General features: G+C 62.1%; 1 protein-coding gene across 2 annotated transcripts; it reads right to left on the bottom strand.

Moving 5' to 3' along the window:
- Nucleotides 1-463: 463 nt before the first annotated feature.
- OSBPL7 (oxysterol binding protein like 7) lies at nt 464-23886 on the bottom strand. Of its 2 annotated transcripts, none has more exons than XM_084615591.1 (23): nt 23705-23886; nt 15437-15611; nt 14743-14865; nt 14042-14095; nt 13589-13702; nt 13280-13402; nt 12955-13081; nt 12655-12758; nt 11903-11995; nt 11376-11505; nt 10811-10935; nt 10049-10156; nt 9759-9890; nt 8405-8486; nt 7021-7343; nt 6466-6603; nt 5993-6056; nt 5034-5112; nt 4780-4924; nt 3674-3818; nt 2494-2620; nt 2186-2308; nt 464-1756 (listed from the first exon to the last, which is right to left on the bottom strand). In XM_084615591.1, the coding sequence occupies exons 2-23, from the start codon at nt 15533-15535 to the stop codon at nt 1648-1650; spliced, it is 2667 nt and encodes an 888-aa protein (XP_084471717.1). In that variant the 5' UTR covers nt 15536-15611; nt 23705-23886; the 3' UTR covers nt 464-1647. The 2 variants fall into 2 exon arrangements, with proteins under 2 accessions (XP_084471717.1, XP_084471718.1); XM_084615592.1 differs by having other exon boundaries at nt 7021-7340.
- Between the last annotated feature and the right edge of the window lie 1409 nt (nt 23887-25295).

Here is a 25295-nt window from a genome sequence, read left to right as displayed (position 1 = left end):
ATGCACCAGCAGCCCTGCCTGGCTCCAGCACCTTCCAGCTGGGGCTTTCCAAGCACGTTACACCAGTGAATTAGCTCTAGCCAGCCTGGTGAGGAAACTGAGGCAGAGACAAGTGACTTGCATCCAGAGGCAAAATGGGGAACAGAACCCAGGAGACCTCACTTTGACAACCACCCCTGCCCACAACTGACCCCTGGCCCCCACTCTCCTCTCACAGCTGGGACCAGAACCCAGGAGTCCTGGCTGTCGGCTCTAACCCCTAGGCCACATGAATGAATGAAGCCTCCTGCCCTAGATAAGGAGTGTCTGAAACCATTGTGTTGCAGGAAGGAAAGAAGCCCATGGGTGGGCTGGAGGGGACCTGGTTTGCAGAGAGGAAGACCCTTCCCCAACAGGTTGGGACGGGGGAGAGAGGAAAGGTGGGGGCGGGGGAGTGATGGTGAAGGAGACACTGCACTCGGGCTCTTTGGGATCCTTTATTAGAGGCGTGGAAGGTTTGATTCAACAAAAGGCCAAACCCAGCACGACCAGGCCTGGAAGGAGGGGGCGGGGTCTGCCCGCCTGCAGGCCAACCCCAAGCCACGCGGGGGATCCCTGCCCCCCATGTTGGCGGGTGAGGGTGTGGGAAGGTGGCGCTCCACGGTGCCCCCTGAGGGTAACTGATCGGAGTGCTCCAGCCCAGGACCGCCTCCCCGCAAGCATTGGTGTCCACGGGGTCCTTTCTGACCCTGCATCCCCTGGCCCCCCAAAAAAGTGAGAGAAAAGGGCTGGCTCAGGCCCTGAACAGATTTGGGGGCCCCCAGGGGAACAACTCCCAGCTCCCCTGCGGCGAACACGCCATCCCCGGCATAGAGGGGGCTCCGAGGGCTCTACAGACAGACAGTCAGTCATTAACGCCCGCATCCCAGCTGGGGACGCCCCTCACCCATCCGTACAGGCCCTGGGCGAGCCAGGAACTGAACCCAGGAGTCCTGGCTCCCAAAGCTCCTCTGCTCTAACCACTAGACTCCACTCCCATCCTGGAGCTGGGAATGGAATCCAGGAGTCCTGAGGCCAACCATTAGGTAACACAGCTGGCTCAGTTCCTCTCCGGGATTCTCCCATCTCCTGTGCAGACCCTCCCATGTGCCGCTGTTCACCCCGCCCCGGGGCTGAGTTGGGATCCCAATTCAGCCCCCTCTGTGTACAGGTTTGTTTAAATTAATACAAAGAATTTGAAAAATAAAAGCTTCCCCCACACCCCCCCCGCCCCCACATCGTGGTGCCCCCCGTGGGGGGGAAGGCAGAACTAAGTGCATGGGGTTAGCACCCCCCACGGTCCATGAGGTGCCGGCGGGGTGCGGGCTGTCCGGCCAGCAGACAGCAGCGACGGGGCTGGGCTGGGAGCTGGGCAGACCCGGGAAGGGCCAGGACACCTTTCACACGTGGCATCTTCACCCTGTCCACTGGGGGGCACTGCCGAGGCACCCGGGCGAACGGCCCAGCGGACCCCAGAGGGGGCAGCCGGGATCCAGTGCCCTGCCCTCCTTGTACTTTGTCCAGCGCGGGGGGGGGGGGGGGGGGCCCAGCCCCTGCCCACTAATCCATCTGTGCTTGGGAGGCAGGGGCACAGAGCGCTGGGCAGGGCGGCCCCCGGGACGCCCACAGCTACCACAGCACGGCGCTGTCCAGGCTGGTGTAGCCGGGCTCCGTCCGCAGCTTCCAGTAGGTGTCGTTGCTGGCCCAGGACTCCTTGCCGCCGGGGTCCGTCTGCCGCCTGCCGAGGAGAGGGGAGGGGGAAGGACGTGGTCAGGCGCAGGGGGTCCTGGCCGCACCGGGGCAGGACTCAGCCCCCCCGGGGGGCGCCCCAGACAGCCGGGCAGACAACTGCGGACCGGGCCTTGCGACTAACCTGGGCCCAGCATCCAGGCCTGAACCCCAACTCGCTTCCCGCCCCCCCCCCCGCAAATATCCCAAAATATCCCAGGGGCTCCCCCCATTTCTGAGTCCCAAGGCCCCTCCCAGACCGGAGCCCCCTCTCCTGCTCCAGTTTCCTGCGACCACAGTGTGGCTTTGGCATGAGCCAGGACCCGGGGGTGGGGGCGTCCCACAACACCCTGGGGACCTGCACGTGGGCCCTGGGGTCCCCTCCTCCAAGCGGGGCAGGGAGGTGGCTCGCAGGCGCGGCCGAGCAGGGAGCCGGTACCTGAAGAAGCGGGCCTGGTGGGAGATGCTGTTCTCCTCCATCACCCTGCGCCTGTCTCTCTGCAGCTGCTCGATCCGGCGCTTCTGGGACTCTGCCGCCTGCACGTTGCCTTCCTCCAGGTACCTGTGTGTGGGCGGGGGAATCACAGCTGCAATGAGCTGTGGGGTCTCAGCTACACCCCCTCTACCACATCCCCCCTCCCCTAGGAGATGCGCCAGGACTCAGCCAGCCCGAGCCTGCGAGACCCCACCGGATCAGAAGATGGGGCTGCCTTACGGAGGGGGGGACTCCACCCCCGGCGCACTCACCGCTGGTCGGGGCGCAGCCGCGTGTCCGTGGAGGGCAGGAAGCGTTTGAGCTCCGGCGTCAGCTCGTTCAGCTCCAGGGCGAACTGCGTGAAGCCGTAGTTCTTCTCGTGCTCTTGGGGCATGGGGTCTGCGTGGGGGATGATACAGACCCGGCCTCTGAGCACCCCTCCCGCTCCAACCCCCCACCCTCGGAGAGCACCCTTCCCCCCGCCGAGGACAGGCTGGGGCGTGAGGCTGGGAGCCGGGACGCTTCCCTCACAGCCCAGACTGGGGTTCCTGCCTGGGCCCCCCAAACCTCATGTGCAACGAGGGTAATGGGGTGCAGGGCTATTGCCCACAAGTCCCCTTAGAGGTGCTGTCCCTACAGGGGCCAGCACACCCCCCTTGTCCCGCAAAGGAGGCCAAAGCTATAGGTGTGATGTCCCAATCCCCTAGAGAAGGCCGATCCCTAAGGGGTGGGGGGGGGCAACTCTCCCTGCAGGGGGCAATTTCCCAGTCCCCTATGGAGGGCCAGCCCCTATGGAGTGGGGAGGTCTGTCCCTGCAGGGGGTGGTTTCCCAGTCCCCTATGGAGGGCCAGACCCTATGGGATGGGAGGTCTGTCCCTGCAGGGGGTGGTTTCCCAGTCCCCTATGGAGGGCCAGCCCCTATGGAGTGGGGAGGTCTGTCCCTGCAGGGGGTGGTTTCCCAGTCCCCTATGGAGGGCCAGCCCCTATGGGATGGGAGGTCTGTCGCTGCAGGGGGTGGTGATCCAGTCCCCTATGGAGGGCCAGACCCTATGGGATGGGAGGTCTGTCGCTGCAGGGGGTGGTGATCCAGTCCCCTATGGAGGGCCAGACCCTATGGGATGGGAGGTCTGTCGCTGCAGGGGGTGGTGATCCAGTCCCCTATGGAGGGCCGGACCCTATGGGATGGGAGGTCTGTCGCTGCAGGGGGCGGTGATCCAGTCCCCTATGGAGGGCCGGACCCTATGGGATGGGAGGTCTGTCGCTGCAGGGGGCGGTGATCCAGTCCCCTATGGAGGGATGGCCCCTATGGGGTGGGAGGTCTGTGGGGGGTGGTTTCCCAGTCCCCTATGGAGGGCCCGACCCTATGGGATGGGAGGTCTGTCCCTGCAGGGGGCGGTGACCCCGTCCCCTATAGAAGGCCGGTCCCTCCAGGAAGAAGCCCCCGGTTCTTACTGGGTTTCCAGAGGCACTGGCCAGCCGGGGGCGCCCCACGGTACAGCCCCTTGTGCCACTTGCCGAAGAGCCGGTGGATCACCTGCCCCCCGCGGCTCAGCACCGCTCCCTGCACCTCGTTGACGCTGGAGCCCCAGTAGCGGGCCTGCCGGAGGAGCGGAGGGGTTAGGGGGGAGAGACACGGCAGGGGGAGAAGGGAGGAGGGGAAGAAATGCCAGGCGGGGGGAAAGGAGGAGTGAATGGGGCGGAGGAGAAGGAAAGGGGGAGGCTGGGAGCAAAGAGAAGATGGGGCAGAAGCTAAAAGGGGGTGAGTGGGAGAGGGAAGGGGGGTCTGACCCACCCCTAAAGGTGTGGGGGGCCGAGGGAGGCTATGGGGCCCAGCCCCGCTCTGTGGGGTGGGAGGCTGGAGAGAAGGTGGGGGGCCGAGGGAGGATGTGGGGGCTGGCCCCGCTCTGTGGGGTGGGAGGCTGGCGGGAAGGCAGCGGGCCGAGGGAGACTGTGGGGCCGAGGGAGGATGTGGGGCCTGGCCCCACTCTGTGGGGTGGGAGGCTGGAGGGAAGGCGCGGGGCTGAGGGGGGTTGTGGGGCTCAGCCCCGCTCTATGGGGCAGGAGGCTGGAGGGAAGGTGGGGGGCCGAGGGGGGTTGTGGGGGCCAAGGGAGGATGTGGGGGCCGAGGAGAGGATGTGGGGTGCGGCCCTGCTCTGTGGAGCGGGAGGCTGGAGGCAAGGCAGGGGGCCGAGGGGGACTGTGGAGGCGGAGGGAGGATGTGGGGCCCAGCCCCGCTCTATGGGGCGGGAGGCTGGAGGCAAGGCAGGGGGCCAAGGGGGCAGAGGGGGCTGAAGGAGGATGTGGGGGCCGAGGGAGGATGTGGGGCCCAGCCCTGCTCTGTGGAGCGGGAGGCTGGAGGGAAGGCCGGAGGCCAAGGGAGGATGTGGGGGCAGAGGGAGGACATGGGGCCCGGCCCCGCTCTGTGGAGCAGGAGGCTGGAGGGAAGGCCGGGGGCCGAGGGGCCCGGCCCCGCTCTAGGGGGTGGGAGGCTGGAGGCAAGGCAGGGGGCCGAGAGGGGCTGTGGGGGCCGAGGGAGGCTGTGGGGCCGGCCCCCCCACCTTGCCGAAGGTGATCTTGCAGTGGCAGGTGCTGTCCCTGGTGTTGCGGATCAGGACCTCGCCGTAATGCTCAATCCAGCGCTGGCCGCTCAGGATGTTGTGGATACAGGACGTCACCTTGTTCCATTCGAAGTGGTCCCCGAACCTTGGCCAGCGAGAGAGATAGTTACCGGGCGCTGGGGGGCAGGGACCCGGCACCTTGGGGGTGGGCAGGGGCCCAGGGCAGGGGCTTGCCAGCCCCGGGAGTCACTCACCTGGGCAGCTTGACGTTGACGGTCCCCACAGGGATGATCTCCAGGGACTTGCCCCAGAATTTATTTTTCCACTTCATGTCTGGAGGGAGCAGAGAGAGACGGGCGTGCACTCAGGGCGGTGCTGACCCAAACCCGCGCTCCTGAGCACAGAGGAGCACTCCTCCCACCTGGCTCTGACCCACGCCCAGCCCCTGGTCCCGCGTCCCTGAGCACAGAGGGCAGGGAATCCCGCTACCGGGGTGGTTCTGATCCAGCCCTTGGTCCCGACCCAGCCCCTGGTCCCGCGTCCCTGAGCACAGAGGGCAGAGAATCTCGCTACCGGGGCGGTTCTGACCCAGCCCCTGGTCCCAATCCAGCCCCTGGTCCTGCGTCCCTGAGCACAGAGGGCAGGGAATCCCGCTACCGGGGTGGTTCTGACCCAGCCCCTGGTCCCAATCCAGCCCCTGGTCCCGCATCTCTGAGCACAGAGGGCAGGGAATCCCGCTGTCCGGGCAGTTCTGACCCAGCCCCTGGTCCTGAGTCCCTGAGCACAGAGGGCAGGGAATCCCGCTGCCGGGGCGGTTCTGACCCAGCCCCTGGTCCCAATCCAGCCCCTGGTCCTGCGTCCCTGAGCACAGAGGGCAGGGAATCCCGCTGTCCAGGCGGTTCTGACCCAGCCCCTGGTCCCAATCCAGCCCCTGGTCCCGCGTCCATGAGCACAGAGGGCAGGGAATCCCGCTGCTGGGGCGGTTCTGACCCAGCCCCTGGTCCTGAGTCCCTGAGCACAGAGGGCAGGGAATCCCGCTGCCGGGGCGGTTCTGACCCAGCCCCTGGTCCTGAGTCCCTGAGCACAGAGGGCAGGGAATCCCGCTGCCGGGGCGGTTCTGACCCAGCCCCTGGTCCTGAGTCCCTGAGCACAGAGGGCAGGGAATCCTGCTGCCGGGGCGGTTCTGACCCAGCCCTGATCCCCTGGTTCTCACCTTGCCAGAAGATGAAGTTGTCTGACTCTGCGTGGCAGGCGGAGATGGGCGGGTGGTGGCAAACCTGCAGGCAGTGGGGAGAGAAAGGAAGAGCCATGCCTCACCCAGGCCAGCGTCACGCATCTGTGCCCTCTGTCTGGAGAGCTGGGGCTGGGGGAAGGTGCAATTCCCCCCACCTGCTGCATGAGAGCTTTCTCTCCTCTGCAGCCCCCACCCCACCTCCCATCTCCGTTCTCAGCTACGGACACCTCTCCTCTGTGCCCCGGGTGTTCTTCTTGGGGGAGAGAGACAAACTAACGCCTGGCGAATCCCCACCAGCTGCGAGCAGTACGGTGCTCATGACACATGCAGCAGGCAGTTTGGATTCCGCCTAGGAGGGGGCAGGGGGGGTCACATCCACTGTCAGTTTGTTACAGTGGCTGACTCCTGTCCTTGTGTCCCGCCCGCCCCAGCCTGGCCAGCCAGCTTAGTACCTGCTCGCTGATGAAGCGGAAGCCTTTGTCCGGCCGAACGCACTCATACGTCTCACCCAGGACGGGGTTAAAGGGTTTGCTGCCCGCACGGTAATAGGTGGAGGCGTAGGCAGAGACAGCAAAGGCAGCGACGCAGACCTGGGGGGGGGGGAAGAGAGTCACTGGGGCCTGGTCCATATCTGGCCGTAACACCCATGCTCCACAGCAGGTGGTGCTGTGGAGGGGCAGCTACAGGGAGAGACGTGTTCCACTCATGTAGTGGAGGTGGGACCATGCGGAAAGGGCTATGAATGGGTGGAACTCCCTGCTGCAGGGCGAATGGATTAGACATTTCTAGGAATGAGGACAAATGGCTGCGGAAGGAGCTGCCCGGGCTTTCGACCCTCATGCTTCAGGGCCCGAGCCGAAGGGGTCAGGAAGGAACGTGGCCAGCCCAGGAACCCCCCGCAGCGACGGGCTAGGCCGAAGAAGGGCCCCCCCGAGAACTGGTCTGTTCCGGTGAGAGCGGGGCAGAGGGCTTGGGGGGAGGATCAGAGGCGGGGGGGGGGGCCGTACCAGGCGCTCGCAGGGGTCGGCGCAGCGGCTGGCGGCGTCCAGCAGGCCGCTGTACTCCAGCTCCTCGCAGAGCCGCTGCAGGGTGTTGAGCGGCTCGTTGAGCTGCACCGGCATAGACACCTTGGACAGGTCCTTGCCCACGTTGTTGCGCAGGATGTTCCACACACTGATGTCGCTGGCGGGGACGCTGGGGGCCGGCAGGCAGCTCCGGCGTGGGAGCCACGCGGGCACCAGAGCGGGCAGGGGCGGGGGAGCCGGCAGCGCCCCCCCGCCCGTCTCGGAGGCGCAGGGCACCGGCCCGCCTTCCGCCCCGCCTCGGCCTGCTAGGGGCGGGCGGGGGCAGTCAACTGGGTCCTCCCCCCAGCCATCGGTCCCCCTCCCCACAGCCAGTCCCCTTCCCCTCCCCCCGGTCACCACCCCCAGCTTCTCCCCCTAGCCGTCGGCCCCCCTAGCCCGGCGCCCTCCTCGCAGCCATGCCCCCCCCAGCCCAACCCCCTCCCTCAGCTATCGCCCCCCAGCTTCTCCCCCTTCCCCCAGCCAACACCCCCCAACCTTCCCCCAGCCATCAGCCCCCCCCCAGCTTGTCCCCCTCCCCACAGCCATCACTCCCTAACCTCCCCCCAGCCATCAGCCCCCAAGCCTCTCCCGCTCCCCCCAGCCATCACCCCCTAACCTCCCCCCAGCCATCAGCCCCCAACCTCTCCCCCTCCCCACAGCCATCACCCATTAACCTTCCCCCAGCCATCAGCCCCCCCCAGCTTGTCCCCCTCCCCACAGCCATCACTCCCTAACCTCCCCCCAGCCATCAGCCCCCAAGCCTCTCCCGCTCCCCCCAGCCATCAGCCCCTCAGCCATCGGCCCCCAACCTCTCCCCCTTCCCCCAGCCAACACCCCCCAACCTTCCCCCAGCCATCAGCCCCCCCCAGCTTGTCCCCCTCCCCACAGCCATCACTCCCTAACCTCCTCCCAGCCATTAGCCCCCAAGCCTCTCCCGCTCCCCCCAGCCATCACCCCCTAACCTCCCCCAAGCCATCAGCCGCCCAGCCATCGGCCCCCAACCTCTCCCCTCCCCACAGCCATCACCCATTAACCTTCCCCCAGCCATCAGCCCCCCCCAGCTTGTCCCCCTCCCCACAGCCATCACTCCCTAACCTCCCCCCAGCCATCAGCCCCCAAGCCTCTCCCGCTCCCCCCAGCCATCACCCCCTAACTTCCCCCCAGCCATCAGCCCCTCAGCCATCGGCCCCCAACCTCTCCCCCTCCCCACAGCCATCACCCATTAACCTCCCCCAAGCCACCAGCCCCCCCAGCATCTCCCCCTCCTCAATGCCCCCCACATCATCCAGCACCTCTCCCAACCCCTGGTGATCCGCCCCCCCCATACCTCTCTGGAGGCGCCCGTCCCCCCCAGCCTCGTCGGAGAGGCTGTTGGTGGCCTCGCTGAGGCAGGACTCGTCGTCCGAGGCCTGGAGGGGCAGAAAGGTCAGAGGCCGGGTTGGCAACGACGGGACTGGAACTGGTGCAGGGCGCCGGGAGCTGGGGAGCCGGGGGGGGGTGTGTGGGGAGGCCGAGGGCTGCGTGGATGGGAGGGAGGGTTAAAGCACAAACACCCCCGCTCCCCCTAGAGCCGGTGGGGCAAAATCCCCCACCCTCGGAGCCGGCTGGGGAGCAGCCCCCAGGCTACGGAGAATTGGGGGTCGGGGGGCGTGTACTGGCCCCCGGGTGCATTTGGCTGCTACCCCACTCCAAATTTGGGAGCCTGGTTCAACCTAAGCCCCTGGGAGCCAGAATCCCCCTGCCCCAAAGCACAGACAGGGCAGGAGGGAGCTGTCTAGGCTCCGGGCCCTGCGCCCCCCCACTAGACGCAGGCAGGGAGGTGGCTAGAATCTAGGAAGGGGGGTCATCTGGGAGCTGGGGGTTCAGTCGCAGAAGACCCAGGATCGGGGTGGGGGTTTCAAGGGGGAGAAGTGGGGGGTGGGGGAGAGGCAGAGAGCGGGAGCTGGTTTCTAGGGATAATGGTTCTAATGCACCAAGGTCACGTCTACACGAGACACAAATAACAGCTCACGAGGATGATTTGGGGGGCTGGGGGGGAAGGGGCTTCTCGGCCAGCGCCTGGGCCAGGGCGGAGAGGAGGACAGAAGAGAAAGAACAGAGAGAGGCCAAATGAGTGCGACAAAACCCAAACCCAGCCAAGGAAAGGAAAGCAGCAAACAAAGGCTTTTGCATGGGGTGGCTTCCTCTAGCCCCACCCACTTTCCTTAGCCCCTCCCCCTTCTCTTAGCCCCGCCCCCAGGGTCCTTGGGGATGTCTAAACTCACGCCGGCACCTTGTGTCCTTGTGTGGCTGTTGTGAGGAGACACCGATGCACATGTGGGGACAGCTGCGTGTGCCCGCGTACACGATGGCTGTTGTGTGGTCCGTGCGTGTGCGGAGGTGGCCACGGCTGTGCGCACACGTGCCCTGGTTGTGCAGGTCTGTGCCCACAGGTACATGCGTGAGCATTTGCGTGGACAGAGGGGCGGGTCTCACTGCTCAGACCCGTGCCACGTATAACTGATCCAGGACCACCGCTGTCAGCCGGCCCCCACGTCAGCGTTGGTGAGTCGACCCCGCTGAAACCCCTGGAGCTAGCCCGAGGGAACCAATAAGACACCTGACGCAACCCATGCAGCAGGGCCTGGGATCAGGTGCAGGACAGCCCTGCAGCGGGGATCCCCCCCAGCCCGGCCCCTCACCTCGTTCTCGGAGGAGCTGGCGGACAGGAAGACCTCGCAGGCGTCGAAGAACTCGGTGTGCGAGTCGGAGAGCGAGACGATGCTGCGGTTGGACAGCTGCTGCTCCCGCCCCTTGGCCAGGTGGGCCTCAGGCTGCGAGGGGGCAGAAGGAGACCGTCACCGTAACCCTTCGCTGACAGCGCACGGGCTATGCCAGGTGGCACCTGGGGGGTCTCGGCCCCCCATGGCAGGGGCAGGTTTGACCCCCCCTTGTTCACTCCCCTCCCTCCCCGTCCCAGAGGGCGCCTGACCTCGTCTGGGTGGAGCGAGGTGAACGAGTCCAGCGTGGCGTCGGAGGAGATGGAGAGGGCGTGGAAACGCTGCAGATACTCCACATGGTCCGGGTTCTGCGAGGGAGCCTGGGCCAGGAGGAGACAAGGGAACGCTGAGGGGGGGGCCGCTCCCGGGAGCATGTCCCTTCCTTCCTCCCTCTCACCCCCCTATTCGCGATGGCCTGGCCCAGCACCCCCTCCGGGGCGCCTCCTGCACGCCCTGGGGCGCAGGGCCGCCTGGCACCTGCCGGGCTCTGCTGATCACGGGTGGCAGAGTGTAGCCTTCCCCCCCAGGGCCGCCCTGCCAACACTCCATAACCAGAGAGCCACCCAACGGTCCATACTTCCAGTCGCTACAGCCCCGTGCAGGATTCGAACCCACGACCCAGAGCTTCTCCATCTCGTTAGCTAGCGGGATCTCCATGCTGGCAGGTGCCTGGAGGAGGTGGAGCGGGAGCGCAGGATCTCCCCCCCCGGGGACCCCCGCTCCAGTCTGGAGCCCGGCAAACTGCAGCCGAACTGGGACGATGACCGCCAGCGCCAGGGTCTTTGTCTCCCTCTAGTGGCTGCAGCGGGCAAGGCGAGGCTGCTGCTTCCCCGGGCCTCGTCCGTCAGCTCAAGCAGAGCGGCCGGGTTCAGTTCCCCGCTCATGACCCATCCAGGGGGCCGGGATGCCGGCAGTCGGCGGGCAAAGCTGGGATCAGCCCGCGGCTCCCTGGCCACGCGCACCTGGGGCCTTACCCCAGCCACGGCTGCGTTCCTGGCGCTGCCCGCCTGGCGTTGCAAATCCAGCGCCCGCCGCATCTCCTGGAGGCGATTCCTCTCCACGGTCAGCACGGCCACCACGTTGCTGAGGGACCCGTGCACTAGAGACAGGGGCAGGGGGGACAAGGTCAGGCTGTCCCCCACATTCACCTGGTGCTGAGCTTTCATAGAACCATAGAATCTCAGGGTTGGAAGGGACCTCAGGAGGCCATCTAGTCCAACCCCCTGCTCAAAGCAGGACCAATCCCCAATTTTTGCCCCAGATCCCTAAATGGCCTCCTCAAGGATTGAACTCACAACCCTGGGTTTAGCAGGCCAGTGCTCAAACCGCTGAGCAATCCTCGTGGAGGGAGCTTTGTCTTCCCCCAGTGGCTGGACCAGGTAAAGCGCTTTGTGCGTTTCCCTGGACGGCGGCAATCCGACGGGGGGGGTGGGGGGGGTGTCCTTTCGCTCAAAGCAAAGCAGCTTTTGCCCTCAGAGCAGCAGGCCCCATGTCCTGTCCCCACGGCTGACCCTGCCCTCCACTCCCAACCCATCCCACCTTTCTGGGCCAGGATCCAGAAGTTCCGCGGCAGCTGGCTGTACTCCGGGGGGAGGCTGAAGGCTGGCTGGCTCTGGCTCGACTCCAGGTAGCGCGAGAGGTTGGGGACGGAGCCGTGCAGGCGGCCCACCTGTGGGGGCGCGGAGCGGGGGAGGGAAGGGTTAGATCCCCATGGAGCACCCCCTTTCATATGTCAGCCTGATTTCTGACCCCCCGCAAGGGGCTTCGTGCCGTTCTCAGAGACACCCCCCCGCAACACTCCAGCCACTAGGCCGCGCTTCTGCGGGGAATCTGGCTTGTGTGGGGATCTCCCTGGAAGCCCTGACTCTGCTCTGCATGGGATCTGGGCTGTCGAGGCCACTTGGGGGTCTCATGCTGTGGCCTCCTCCAGCCCCCTCATTTGCCAGGGGCCTCCCTCTCCTATGGTCAGCTCCAGCCGCCCTCTACCCTTCGAACCCAGCACGGCATGGGTCTGGGGAAAGTCGAATCAGCAAGGTCCTCCCCCCACAAAGCAGAGCCCCGCTCACCCTGCCGATGGTGTCGTCTTTGGCAAAGCTCTGGGTGCACCAGATCCTGGTGGTTCGCTTCCCCTTTTTGGGTCTCTCTGCAGCTGCTGAGGTCTGTAACCAAGAGAGAGCGTGAGACCCACCTGGCAAGAGGGGAAGGAACCATGGAAAGGGGGGCCGAGGGGCAGACTCAGGTGACAGGGTGTGATGCCATAGCCAGTGGTGCACTGAGATCGCTCGCTGAGCGTGAAATGCAGCCACCTCTGGGGTGAAGCACGGGGCCCAGTTAACAGCCAATGGCACGCAGGGATCGCTCGCTGAGTGTGAAATGCAGCCACCTCTGGGGTGAAGCACGGGGCCCAGTTAACAGCCAGTGGCACGCAGGGATCGCTCGCTGAGGGTGAAATGCAGCCACCTCTGGGGTGAAGCACAGGGCCCAATTAACAACCACGCTGCACCTGGCTAGTGAATCGGCATCCCCACTGCCCTGCCCCACCCGCTGCCAACAGCCCATGGGAAGCTCAGACTCATGCCACCCATGTGGATGGCTTTGCACCTAGGACCCTGCGTAGAGCCCATCACCATGGATTTAGGGCACGATCCCTCTCCTGGGCTCCCCTTTGTGATCTGGGGTCTTCTCCGCTCTCAGCAGTACGGACACTGATCTCAGCACTGCCCCCCGGCTGCCCTGCAGGGTATCCCTGGAGAGCCAGCACCGCCCTACAGGAAGGATCCATCCCCTATGTTCCAGCCCTCACACCGCCCCCAGTCACCTGGCTGTTGGAGATGAGGGGCACGGACGGGATGCGGTGCAGGATCTCCAGGCTCTGGAGCATCTTGTTCAGCTCCTGCAGCTTCCCCTGGCACTCGGAGAGCTCTGAGATGGGCGGGCAGACGGGGGCCAGGTACAGAGAGAAACAGGGAAGCAGCCGCAGTGAACGAGAGCAAGTGGGTGCCACACTCCCCACCCCCATCGCTCGGGGAGGGGGACGGGGCACCTAAAGGGGCCTTCAGGTCGGGTGCCACAGCCCCCGAATTCCACACCCCTGCCCCAGCCTTCCCACCCCTCTCACCTGCCGAGCACTGATCCAGCCCCTCGCTGTCCTTCAGCCAGGCGTTCACCTTGTCCCGGGGGCTGCTCAGCGCGGACAGGCCTGGGGCGCCATCCAACGGCAGGACGTGGTTCCAGGAGCCGTAGCCCTGGGGGAGACAGGGGTAGAGGTTAGGGGAGCCCCCAGGGGAAGACTCTGTCCATAGGGGGAGGGGGAGGCCCGGACGCCTGGGTTCCATCTCGCAAAGGGGCAGAGTCTCCCATGGCCACCCCACCCTCACACGCACCCCACAGATGGGAGCCCCCAGTCCCATCCCATGTTCCCAAAGCAGATGGGCAACGCTCACCTGGGCGGGGGGCAGGACTTGCCTGGCCGGGGCCCCCGTGGGCACAGGGCACTTAGGCTTCTCCACCCGGCGGTGGGAACACAGCTTGTCCACCCAGCTGTTAAAGAGCTCTTGGGATTTGATCTGCAGGAGGGGGAGATCCCAGAGAGTTGGGGGGTGGGGGCAGATGAGACGGTGTGACCCACCCCCCATAGACATCCCCACTCCACAGCCCCGGCCTCTCCCCACCCACCACCCACTCCCGCTCTCCCCATCCTGTCTCCTCCCTCCACCACCCGCTCTCCCCGTGCCCAGGCCGAGCTCCGGGACCTTGAGGTGGTAAATGTTCTCCTCCGTGTCCAGGTCCACGCGCTGCGCTTTCCTGTTGATGGACATGACGGACAGACAGACGTCGATGGAGCCGTGCAGCTTGCCCTTGAGGACCTGGAAGGGGCAGGGTTGCAGGCCCAGGTCAGCTGGGGCGCGAGCGGGCACCGGGCAGTGCCCGGGCACGTGGGATTCCACCCCTGCGTCTCAGTGTACCGTGCCGCCCCGCCCACCTCACCCCACCTGGATCGGGGGAAGAAAGGTCCCCAGTGAGAGACCCCTTCCTAACCAGTCCCACTTGGGGCAGGGGGATGGTGGTGAAATGGGGGTGCAATCCATAGGGTCCTTGCAAGCCGGCTCCAGCACGCCTCCCCCAGGCAGACTGATCCTGGCCCCCAGCCAGCCCCGTGATTGCCCAGAGGCCAGGACAGGCACCCAGCCCTGTGCCATACTCACATCCTGGCGCGTGGTGGCGTATTTCAGGATCCCCTCCTCCAGCACGAAGTATCTCTGCAGGAGGAAGAGGAGAAGGAAACAAGGCTGAAGGAGGGAGAAGAGGGCGGGAACGTCGGGGGCAGAGGGCAGCGTGATCTGCCCCTAGAAGCCCTGCTCACGCGCTGGATTCAAGGCACCTAGAGGATGCCAGAACACCTTCCAAATGACATCCAGGAATCGCTTCCACCAGCACTGAAATGCAGCCGCCTCTGGGGTGGAGTGCAGGACCCAATTAACAGCCACACTGCCCACGGATGGCTCACAGAGCCGCGAAATGCAGCCAGGCCTGAGCTGGAAGCTATTTAACAACGCGTGGCAGTTTAGGACAGGAAGTGAAGGAGGACCGTGAAGCTGCAGAGGGAAATCCCCTGGAGGCAGAACGTAACCACCCAAGCTGGGAGCTGACCAAAGAAACCAGGGTCAACGAACGCCCCAGCGTTAACCAGATACCCCCCATCCCTGGGCTCTGTAATGATGCAGGCAGGGCCTTGCTGGGGCATTCGATCAGTGCCGGTGTGGGGAAGAGCGCCTCCTGCTGGGGCAATGCCCCGAGTTTCCCTTCGCAGTCCCCCAGCTGCACTGCAAGGAGACAGTGATGTGACAGCAGGGTGCCGGGTTGTGGAAGGGGAGTGGTTTTCTATCCCCCCTCTTCGCCTTCTCACCTTGTGCCAGCCCTTCAGGGGCCACTTCCTCTTCTTCAGCAGGTAGCCCTCGTGCCGCTCCAGCTCCTGGCCGGGCCCGATCCTGCCCCGGGGCTCGTCCACCACCTCCCAGCACTCGGAGCCCTGCAGCACACGGGTGGGGGGGTCTGACTGGGAACGGACAGGCCGCAACGCTGCCCACCCCCGGGCGCCGAGGGAGGTAACAAGTCTTATAGCAACCCCTGCGCTGCTCCCTTAGTGCCCCGGGACGCGCCTTCCTTGGCGTGATGGACCATGATCTCTCTCTGTCTCGCACACACCGCCCAGGGCTGTGGGGGCACCAGCGCCATTCGGCACTAGGGAACGGCCGTGCTGTACTGCGGGTGGGGACAGCAGGGGGCTGGGTTCCCCGTCGGACCTCTTCCCAGCCCCTGCCTTTGCTCCAGCTCAATGCAACACGGGCCCAGGAGACCATCCCTGGCTCCCAAGTCACTGATGGGTGGCGTCAGACCCCTGGTGCAAACAGGCCTCCTCTCTGGCTGGACCTGCTTTTTGGGACCGGGCAGCCGGTTCTGGGGCGAGGTCTCCAGGCCTCCTCTCGCCCGTCCCCCCTGCCAGGGATCTCTGGAGAGGAGGCTCCCCGGCCTAGCTCTGGTCCCGGGGGCAGGGGAGGGTCTGGTGGGAGCATTGGCGAGAGGGAGGGGAGATGCCAGACCTGGTGGGCGCTGCTGTGCTTGGAAGACACGATGCTGTTGGACCTGGACGGCGCCGGTGCCCTCCGGGGGGAGGCCGGCTCCTTCTCGTGGCTGCCCATGGCCGGGGGCTCCCTCTCATCAACAGGACGGCCCTCGGGGTCAGGCCAACCCCTTCATCTCCAGCTCGGAGCCCTCCTGCGGGGAGAGAAACCAAACCCCGGCTTGTTACGGCCTGGGAGTGGTGGCACCGTGGCGACATTGTGACCCGCTTCCTGGAGCTGCCACTGCCATGAGAATGACAGGCAGGTTCCGAGGGGGGGGGCAGACATCTCGATCCCGACCTGCAGCCCCCCTGCTATTCCAGCCCTCGAACCCGGCCCAGCTCTACCGATGCGCCTCGCTCCCAGCCCGCAGTCCCCTTCTGTTCCGGTCCAGTTCTGGAATTTGGCCTGGACGCTGGTGCGAACACCCTGGCACTTACAAGAAGGGCCACGGGATCTCTAACACCTCCACGGACAAGGGGCTATTTGCAAATTTCTCATCCCGCTCGCATAGGGCTCCGCAGAGTGGATGCTAAACCAGATGCAGGATCTCGCCTTCAGAGTTTAGCCAGTCAGGGGCAGATCCCGGCACCTTCCCTTCTGCCTCAGTCTCATCTTGCTAAGAAGTGGGAACTCTGGACCTCTGGCCAGGGAAGCACGTACCCCACTGTACACAGACCTTTACCTTGCACGTCCCGCACGAACAACGATCGCCCCTACAGCCCCCCCAGGACTTTTATTTTGCAAGCAGGAGCCTTACCAAGGCTGGCTTTGGGCTAAAAGCCAGCTTATTCCCATGGAGACCACCAGATCCAGACAGTACTGTGTGGCCAAGCCAGCTCTGATCCGATCAGCTCAGGGGTACGTGCAGTGTCACCTGACTGCATTTGTGGGGCCAGATCCCCAGCTGGGGTAAATCAAAACCGTGCCACAGAGGCAGATTTACAGCCGCTGAGGATCCAGCCCTTTGGCTTTTCTTTTTTGCTCAGAAATGCAAGCGAGAGCTCCGGGGGGCTTCGCTCTCTGTTGGAACGTCGGATCACAGGAGCTGGACACAGAAGAGACCCTTTCGGTCCCAGCAGGCTTGTTCCTGAAAACACATTTTCCTGCGCCTCTGTCCTGTCTAGCTTTAAGGGTCCCTGGGGACAAAGCTTCCCCCACTTCCCTTGGCAGACTATTCCACAGCCCTAAGAGATCTCACCGCGATACAGAAGGCTCTTGGGAAGCTGCATCTGCTTGGCACACTGTCTGTAAGCTGCAGCATAGCAAAGGAGCACCAGGGCTAGGGGTAGCCGCCTCAGGGAGATGCCGTTAGCTTATGGAAGTGTCTCCATGGTAGGAGGCATGGAGCGGAAGGCTCTTCTAACTAGCGGAGACCACTGTGGAGAATACCCGGCAGGCCCCAGGGTGCACAAAGCTCTGCAAATATCCTGGTGCAAAGGAAAGAGAGCCAGAATAGTGAGAGGCCAGTAGGGATCCATCCGGAACTCTTTAATGACCTGAAAATCAAAAAGGGAATCCCACAAAGAGTAGGATCAGCGTCTATCCTCTCCTCTTTAGTAGGATCTACAGCCTAGTGGGATGTGGACACATTGCTAAGGATGAATATAAACGAATGGCCCAGGTGCAAAGGCACAAGGTGAGTTACACTTAGCTAGAAGCATAAAAGAGGTTCTATAAATACATTAGGAGCAAGAGAAAGACAAAGGAAAGGGAAGGTCCTCTCCTTAGCAGGGAAGGGAAGCTAATAATGGATGTTGACATCAAGAAGGCAGAGGTGTTTAATACCTATTTTGCTTCAGTCTTCACTACAAAGATTAATTCTGACCAGATGCTTAACACAATTAACATTAACAAGGGGGAAGGAACTGAAGCCAGAAGAAGGAAAGAACGGGTTAAAGAACATTTAGGTAAGTTAGATGTATTCAAGTCAGCAGGGCCTGATGAAATTCACACCACGCTACTTAAGGAACTAGCTGAATCAAGCTTGGAAATGTGAGAAAATATATTTGCAAACTCGAGGAGGACAGGTCAGGTCCCAGAGGATTAGCGAGGGCAAACACAGGACCTATCCTTAAAAGGGGTAATAAAGAGGACCTGGGGAATTATTGACCCATCAGTCCAACTTGATACCAGAGCAAACAAGTCAGTTTGTAAGCATCTTGAGGATAACAGGGTAATAAGGGCTAGCCAGCATGGATTTGACAAGAACAAATCATGCCAAACCAATCTAATTTCCTTCTTTGACAAGGTTACTGGCCTAGGCATGGGCGAAACAGTAGAAGTGATCTCGCCTGGTTTTAATAGGGCTTTTGACAGTCTCATAGCACATTCTCATAAGCAAACTAGGTGCCCTCACCCACTGCTGGGGGTGCTAGGCAGGCAAACTCCAATCCCAGGCCCTAGGGATTGGCCAGACTGGGGAGAGACGTGGATTCTATCATCCCCCGTCCCGACCTGCCCGTGGCAGGAGGGACTCTGCACCGCTTGCAAAGCATCCACTCGTCCCAGCTCATCCACAGCCCGTCAGGAGTCGTCAGCTGGTAGAGGGATCAAGGATCACGTAACAATATATGGCCACCTTGGAGAGCCAGGATTTGAACCCTGGATGTCCCCTTGCAATAGCCCGCCACAGGGAGAGCAGTCGCAGGTTCCTTCCCCCCCCCCAGCCGTGGGCCCGGCCACTAGAGGGCGAACTCTCTCCCACACACACACTTCAGGGCTGAACAGGAGAGGGGCTTGTGCAGACGATGGGCAAGCCCAGGGAGCAAGCAGAAGATGAGAGGGGTTTGTGGGCCAGCGGGAGAGGACGCCCCAGTGAGGGTCCGATCTGGGCATTGTCTCTCTCCCCTCCCACCCCCCTTTTCAGGCCAGGAGCTTTTGTCTCCTCTGCGTCTCCCCTCCCCACGAGGCAGGACACAAGTGTCTAGAGCAGCGATACTCAGACCTCAGGGGTTCAGGAGCCAAATTAACATTACCCAAAAGAGCCACGGCCGTGGGAATTCGTGGCTTCATTTCCTACTTCGATACCTAATTCTCACAGCAAGATAGACTGACCAGGTGGTCTACAGTGGGTTAACAACAGAGGAAAAGCATCTGGATTGGTTAAGAGTCTGCCTCTGAAGGAGGATCAGAGGTGGCCGGTGACCCTGTCTTCGCTGCCCAGCTGGCGTGTCCCACTGACTTGCTCAGGGTCAGACTGGTTGCCAGATTTGGGGTTTGTACAGGATTTCCCACCCCCCCAGCCCAAGCAGATTGGCAGGGACCTCATGGGGTGGATTCTCCTTCCTCCGCAGCACGGGGCACCAGGCTCCTGCTGGGATCACCTGGACATATCACACCTGATCAACTCCCTGCCACGGCAGGGGCCTTGGGCACAGCCGGCACGAACCCTGCGACCAACCCTGCAGAGGTCTCGCAGTCTCTGCCGAGGCAGGTTAGTCTCCTAAGGATTGAAATGCTTTCGTCGAGCTGAAGTCTTTGGATTTAACACAGGAGGAACATTAATGGCCTGTGGCTATATGGAGGGCCAGACTAGACGATGGAATAGCCCCTTCTGGCCGTATGAAATGACAAGGTGCAATGCCGCGCACGAGCGGACAGGTCCGTAGGAACGGCCACGCCGGGTCACACCAACGGGCCATCGAGCCCACTTCCGACAGTGGCCAATGCCAGGTGCTTCAGAGGGAGCACACAGAACAGGGCGATTATCGAGTGATCCACCCCGTCGTCCAGTCCCAGCTTCTGGCAGTCAGAGGCTATAGGACACCCAGAGCATGGGGTTGCGTCCCCTACCCATCTTAGCTAATGGCCACTGATGGACCTGTCCTCCATGAACAGATCTCATTCTTTTTTGAGCCCCGTTCTAGTTTTGGCCTTCACAACATCCCCTGGCAGCGAGTTCCACAGGTTGACTGTCCATCCATCACTGACATCCCCCGTTCCCCATGTCTCTGCCTCCTCATGCCCTATCCTCAGAAGAGGACGGCTGGTGTCTCTACTCACCGGAGAGCTAGGAATCTCCCATCTGCTACTCCCCATCACCCTCCTGCTCCCCAGGAAGCCATGACCCAGGGCCCCTGGCAGCTGGCAGGATCCCTGCTAACAACCCTGGGGAGGCCAAGCGGGGACATGGGGAGGAAGCAGGTGTGGTGACATTGAGGGAACATGGTGGGGGAGGGGAATCTTAGCACCTGGCCCTCCCTGTCCTTCTCCTTTGCACCCTCCCTTGGCAAACAAAACTTTGTATTTCTGCAGAGGGGGGTTGCCTGGATGGGAGTTTAACAGAGTTCTACACCTTGCCTGTCCCTGATGCTATGACAACAGGGTCATTCACAAGCCTCAGGAAGGTTTAACTCTTTCGGCACTGGGCCTTTCCCAGCTTCCCGATCAGCTCATAGGCCTCTGTGTTTATACCGTTTGCACGCAGAGATCTGGGGAATATACTATAGATGGGGGGGAGGGGGAAGGGGAACTGAGGCACAGAGCGGGGAAGCGACCTGCCCAAGATCACCCAGCAAGTGGGCGGTGGGGGAGTTAGAAACAGAATCCAGGGTCCTAATTCTTGTCCCCCAGCATGAGCCACTACACACAGTACGTCCTTCCCAGAGCTGAAACAGAACCCAGGTGTCCTGACTCCCAGTTCTACAGCTGCCCCTCCCAAAGTCGGGAAAGGAACCCAGGAGTCCTAACTCAAAGTCCCCTGCTGCGACCCCTGCAGCGCACGCTGCCCCCCGAGGAAAGCTGAAGACAGTGTTCCAAATCCCCCCCAGAATAAGCCCAGAATGGGGAGTAGGAAGGAAACAAAGGCAGCAAATGTGTGCCCTGGACCACACTGTGGGTGCCACAAATGCCCCCTTGGGAAGGATGGGGACGGGGACTTGCTAGATGGACTGAACAGGTCCCTCCAACACTTCTGAGGACCTAGGGCCAAACTCTCCACCCACCCTGGGATCCTGCCTCCTCCAGCAGCTCCAAGCCCAGGCCAGGGCCTCTCAGCCATCTCTCCAGGACACTGCGTTCTGCCTCCTCTGATTATCCCTGACACCCACATCGGCCGACCCCCTCCACCTCCCAGCCCCGGGAAGCACCAGCTGGAATGCCAGGCACAGCACAGCCCCCCACGATTGCCTGCTGCCCCCTCCACCCCACACAGAGAGCTGCCATGGCCCCAGACCTCCACCCCTCCTAGCCATCTCTCCTGGCCCACCACTCTTCACTCCTCCACCCCGCTCCCTTCGCACAACCTCCTCTCGCCACTTTCAGTTCAATACTGGGAAGCAGCCTGAGATGTGGGTCAGGGTCTGTTTGCATGATAGCAGCACCTGCACATAATAAGAGGCAGTCCCTGCCCCACAGAGCTCACTGACTGAATAGACAAGGGTGGGAGGGGAAACTGAGGCACAGAGCAGGGCTGTGACTTCCCCAGGGTCCCACAGCAAGTCAGTGGCAGAGCTGGGAACAGAGCCCAGCAGTCCCTGACTCCCACTGAAGTTAACAACTGAGTCTCCTAACTAGAGGGTATGGGCATCAGGGGGCCAACACCTACCTTCCCCCCACCACACCCCAAAATATCTCCTGACAACATTCACATTTTCTCCAGCTTTTATACCAGCTGAAATCTCAGTCACCCAGACCCAGCACACGCTGATCACAAACCCAGATGTAACTCAAACTGGAGGGAAACTGATATTTTCCGAGCAAATTTCTGTTCACTAAATTACTTTTTTAATGTGATCTACCATGTGAAACATAAAAAGGAGAGTAAATACATATATAGCACAGCGACTGGCTCAGCAGGGTCCTGGTCCCTGACTAGGGCTCTTTGGTGCTTTGATAATGCAAATAATAATTATATATTCCCACCCCTCGTCTAAATTCAGATGACAAGTTAAAAAGTACAGAAGTTTCAGGCAGTGAGTCTAATGGTTAGAGCAGAAGACTGGGACCCAAGACTCCTGGGTGCCAGTCCTGGCTCTGGGAAGCAGTGGGGTCTAGTGTTAGAGCAGAGGGCCCAAGGAACTCCTGGGTTCTAATCCCAACTCTAGAAGGAGAGTGTGTTTAGTGATTAGAGCAGGGGTGTCTTGGAACCAGGACTATTAGGTGCTACTCCCAGCTTTGCCATGAACCCACTGTCTCACCCCAGGCAAGTCCCGCCCATCCCCCCGTGCCTCAGTTTCCCCCATCTGAAATGGGGATAACGATACTGACCCACCTCAGATGGGATTTTGAGTCTTAACTCCCCAACACACACGAAGCACTTTGAGATCCCCGAGTAGAAAATGCTGGAGAAGGGCCCAGCGTCACTCTTACTCCGGGTGGAGAAAAACCCGCTAAGAGTTATTTTGGCTTCTCTTCCAACGGACAAGTGCAACTTCCCCTCGACAGCTAATTACCTGGGAGCTGCCAGGCAGCTGGGTTCAGAGTGCAAACTCCATCCTCCCAACTACCCTGCCCCATTCTGCTTCCTCAGCATTTCCTGCATGTGGCCAGCGGTGACTCAGTACCTCTGCAGGCAGCTCATGAGGGCAGATCCCCTTCTTTACCCTCCTACCTTGGGTGACCTGCTGATAATCTGTGAATGGAGCCCTAGAGACTGGCACAGCTACGGTGTGTGAAGCTAGCGTCCCAGAGATAGCCTTAAGGCCTGTGCCCTCCACGGTGCCACCTGATCTGACAGCCACCCCCAAACTCCAGCCTGAACCCAACTGCCCTCCCCCATTGAAGATGTGCCGCGTTGATTTTACTGCCTCTCGGTTTATGGGGGAGTGGTTACCACAGGCCACAAAGCCCGGAGTGCCTGGCTCCATACAGGCAGAGGGAAGGGGTGTTGGAGTCAGGAAACAGGTGCTGGGTTGGGGGTGTGCAAAGATGAGGGGAGGAGCTGGAAAGGGTTTAAGGGCAGCGGGGGGCATGGAAAGGTCCCTTTGGAGTTGCAAAAGGAGGCTGAACCTGAAAACGCGAGACTAGACCTAGGGCTTTGGTTCCGGGACTAGGCACAGACCAGGTTTGCCCAGTGGGTGCTGAAGGCCGGGATTGCGAGTACCGAGCGCTGGCCCTGAGCTGCTCTGAAAATCTGCCCCCCCGCCCTCCCCCACTGCCTTGTCGTTCCAATCTATCAGCCCCTCAGGGCCAGGACCGTCTCTTAGCCTGGGTTTGGCGCTGCTGTCGCACAAACGGCCACCAGGCACGTGTGAATGAACCGGACGAGGCGTGCTCCACGGGGAGGCCCCATCTCCCTCCGCTCACTGTAAATTTCCGCCATGCCTGCCGCCTCAATCTGCCTACCCACTCGGGTGTCACTCACCGCCGCTGCTAAAAATACCCGAGATGCCTACGGTGCTTTTCACCCCAGAGGGCTTTGCCAATGCGCCCAAAGGAAGCGTCTGAGCATCGCGTCACCCAGGCCCTCTGAAATGCAGCAGCTTCTGGGGTGGCACGCAGGGGCTGCTCTACAGCCACGCGGAGCCCCAGGTTTAGGACAGGAAGGGAAGGAGACGGCTGTACCCGAGTGACACTGGGGGAGGAATCTAAGGAGGCAGAATGCAATCACAGTTACACTTGGGCTAGACAGCAGGGCAACAGCCCGGCCCAATCAAACGGCTAAGAATTGGCCCTTTGCATTTTCAAAACACTGTCTAATCCTCCTTTAGGGCACTTCAGCCAGTGTCCCTACCCCAGTTTACAGATGGGGGAAACTGAGGCAGGAGGGGGGGAAAGTGACTTTCCCGCGGCCATTCAGCAAGTCAGTGGCAGAACCAGGAACAGAACCCGAGGCGTCCTGGCTGCCGGTCCCCCGCGCTAACCCCGAAGCCGGCCCTGCCTCCCTGGAGCTGAGAATAGAACCCAGGCGTCCTGGCTGCCGGTCCCCCGCGCTAACCCCGAAGCCGGCCCTGCCTCCCCGGAGCTGAGAATAGAACCCAGGCGTCCTGGCTGCCGGTCCCCGGCTGCCCTCACCGGGGACAGCGCCCAGCACATCGGGGTCCCTGCTCCGGGACGGGGGCGGCCAGGCGCTCCCACCTTCGCAACTAGCCTATTGCACCCCCAGAGCCGGGAGCAGACCCCCCAGAGCCCCCCCCGGAGCGGCCAGGAGGTGGGACGGACGGACGGACGGACGGACAGAGACAGACCCCCCGTGCCCAGCCCCCGAGCCTGGGCAGCTGCTGAGCCCCAGCCGGGGGCGGGGGGGCAGATCCCAGCCCTCCCCCGCCCAGGCCCGGAGCCAGGGGGGCGCGGCCGGCCCCTTACCTAGACGTGCGGGGCCATCCCCAGCCCCGCAGCGGCCCCGCCGCCGGCGCCCGGCCGCATCCCTGCCCCGCACCGCCGCGGCTGGCTGCAGGAAGCCGGAACACGGAAGAAAGCGGCCGCGGGTCCCTCGCCCCTAATCCCCGATGGCTCCTGCCGCGGCTCGGCTCGGCTCGGCTCTGCCCCCCTGCTCCGTGGAGGACTCGGGAGAGAGGCGTTGGACCGGAACGGGCTCGGTCCAGACCCCGCCCGGTCCAGCCTACCCGGGCAGGGTCCTGTTCTCCGAGCGGGCGCTGCCCGGGCCGGGCGGGGAGGTCTCTCGGGCTGAGCGCCCCTGCCGGAGCGGGGACGGCCGCAGAGGCTCCGCCAGAACCGGCCCAAAGAGGCGTCCTTGTGGCACCTTAGAGACAAACACATTTATTTGAGCATCTGGTGAAGTGGGTTTTAGCCCAGGATAGCTTATGCCCAATTAAATGCGTTAGTCTCTAAGGAGCCACAAGGGATGAACAAAAGGACTTGTCGGTTGCTCCATATTAATTGGCAGGACAAGATCAGCAAAGAGGATCATTGTGGCTGACCCCACCAACCACCTCCATCAACGCTGGTTCAGTTTGAGCGACTGTCTTCATAGAGACGTGTTATTAGCATGCAAGAACAAAGGGCATTTGCCCAGGAAGGCCACTGCAGGGCCCGTGACCACATGGGCACCACAAACTTCAGTGGCTTAAGATCACCAGCAAGAGACATAGCCACAGAAGAGTTGGCCAGATCATGTGAAGGACCTCGCTAGAGGTGAGCTGGGCTGGCAATCTATCTGCACAGAGGCTGCGTCCCTTTTGGACTTGTCATGCTGGTCACCCTCATCATGGTTTCAGATTGTCCCATGATTAACATAGCCTCCTAACACCCCTGTGGGGTAGGAATTGGGAAGGATAACACACACACACACACACTCAAACCTCTGCCAATTTTACACAGTGGGAATTGAGGCTCAGATGTCAAGTGACTTCCCCAAGGCCACAGAAAACCATGGCAGAGACAGGAATGGACTTCCACTTTAGTGCTTTAACCACATAGTCCTCCACCCTCTTTCTTCTTCCACTGACACAATAGCTCCAGAGTCAAAGTCTTGCACGCTGACAATGCTCAGCTGTTTAAATCTTGGGACTCCTGGCTGGGGAGCCCCCGGCTGACCTCAAAGACGGCCAATAATTTCAAGTGTTGGGCCAAAAATCAAACTGACAGAGGTGGGCCAAAACCCAAAATGTTTCTGTTTTGAAATGGTGCTGCAGTGCCTCATGGGAGTTGTAGTTTGGGTGCCTCGTATTCCCATTCACCTCTATAGACTGGGTCTCCCATGATGCATCATTATCTCCCCTGTTGGGAGTGCATCATGGGAGGTGCAATCCAGCCAGGAAGCTCAACTGACAGAGAATGGGAGTGTGAGGCACTTAAACTACAACTCCCATGAGGCATGACAGCAGCTTTTCGTAATTTAAATATTTTGGATTTTGCCCAAAATATTTCGGATTTCAATCTTGTGCCAAAAACCAAACTTTTCCATGGGAAGAAAAAAACACTTTTTATGTAGCTG

Source organism: Lepidochelys olivacea (genome assembly GCF_965140295.1).
Source record: "Lepidochelys olivacea isolate rLepOli2 genome assembly, chromosome: 27".
In the NCBI taxonomy this organism is placed as follows: Eukaryota; Metazoa; Chordata; order Testudines; family Cheloniidae; genus Lepidochelys; species Lepidochelys olivacea.
Note: the sequence above shows the minus strand (reverse complement) of the source record. Positions and strands in the feature narration are given on the sequence as shown.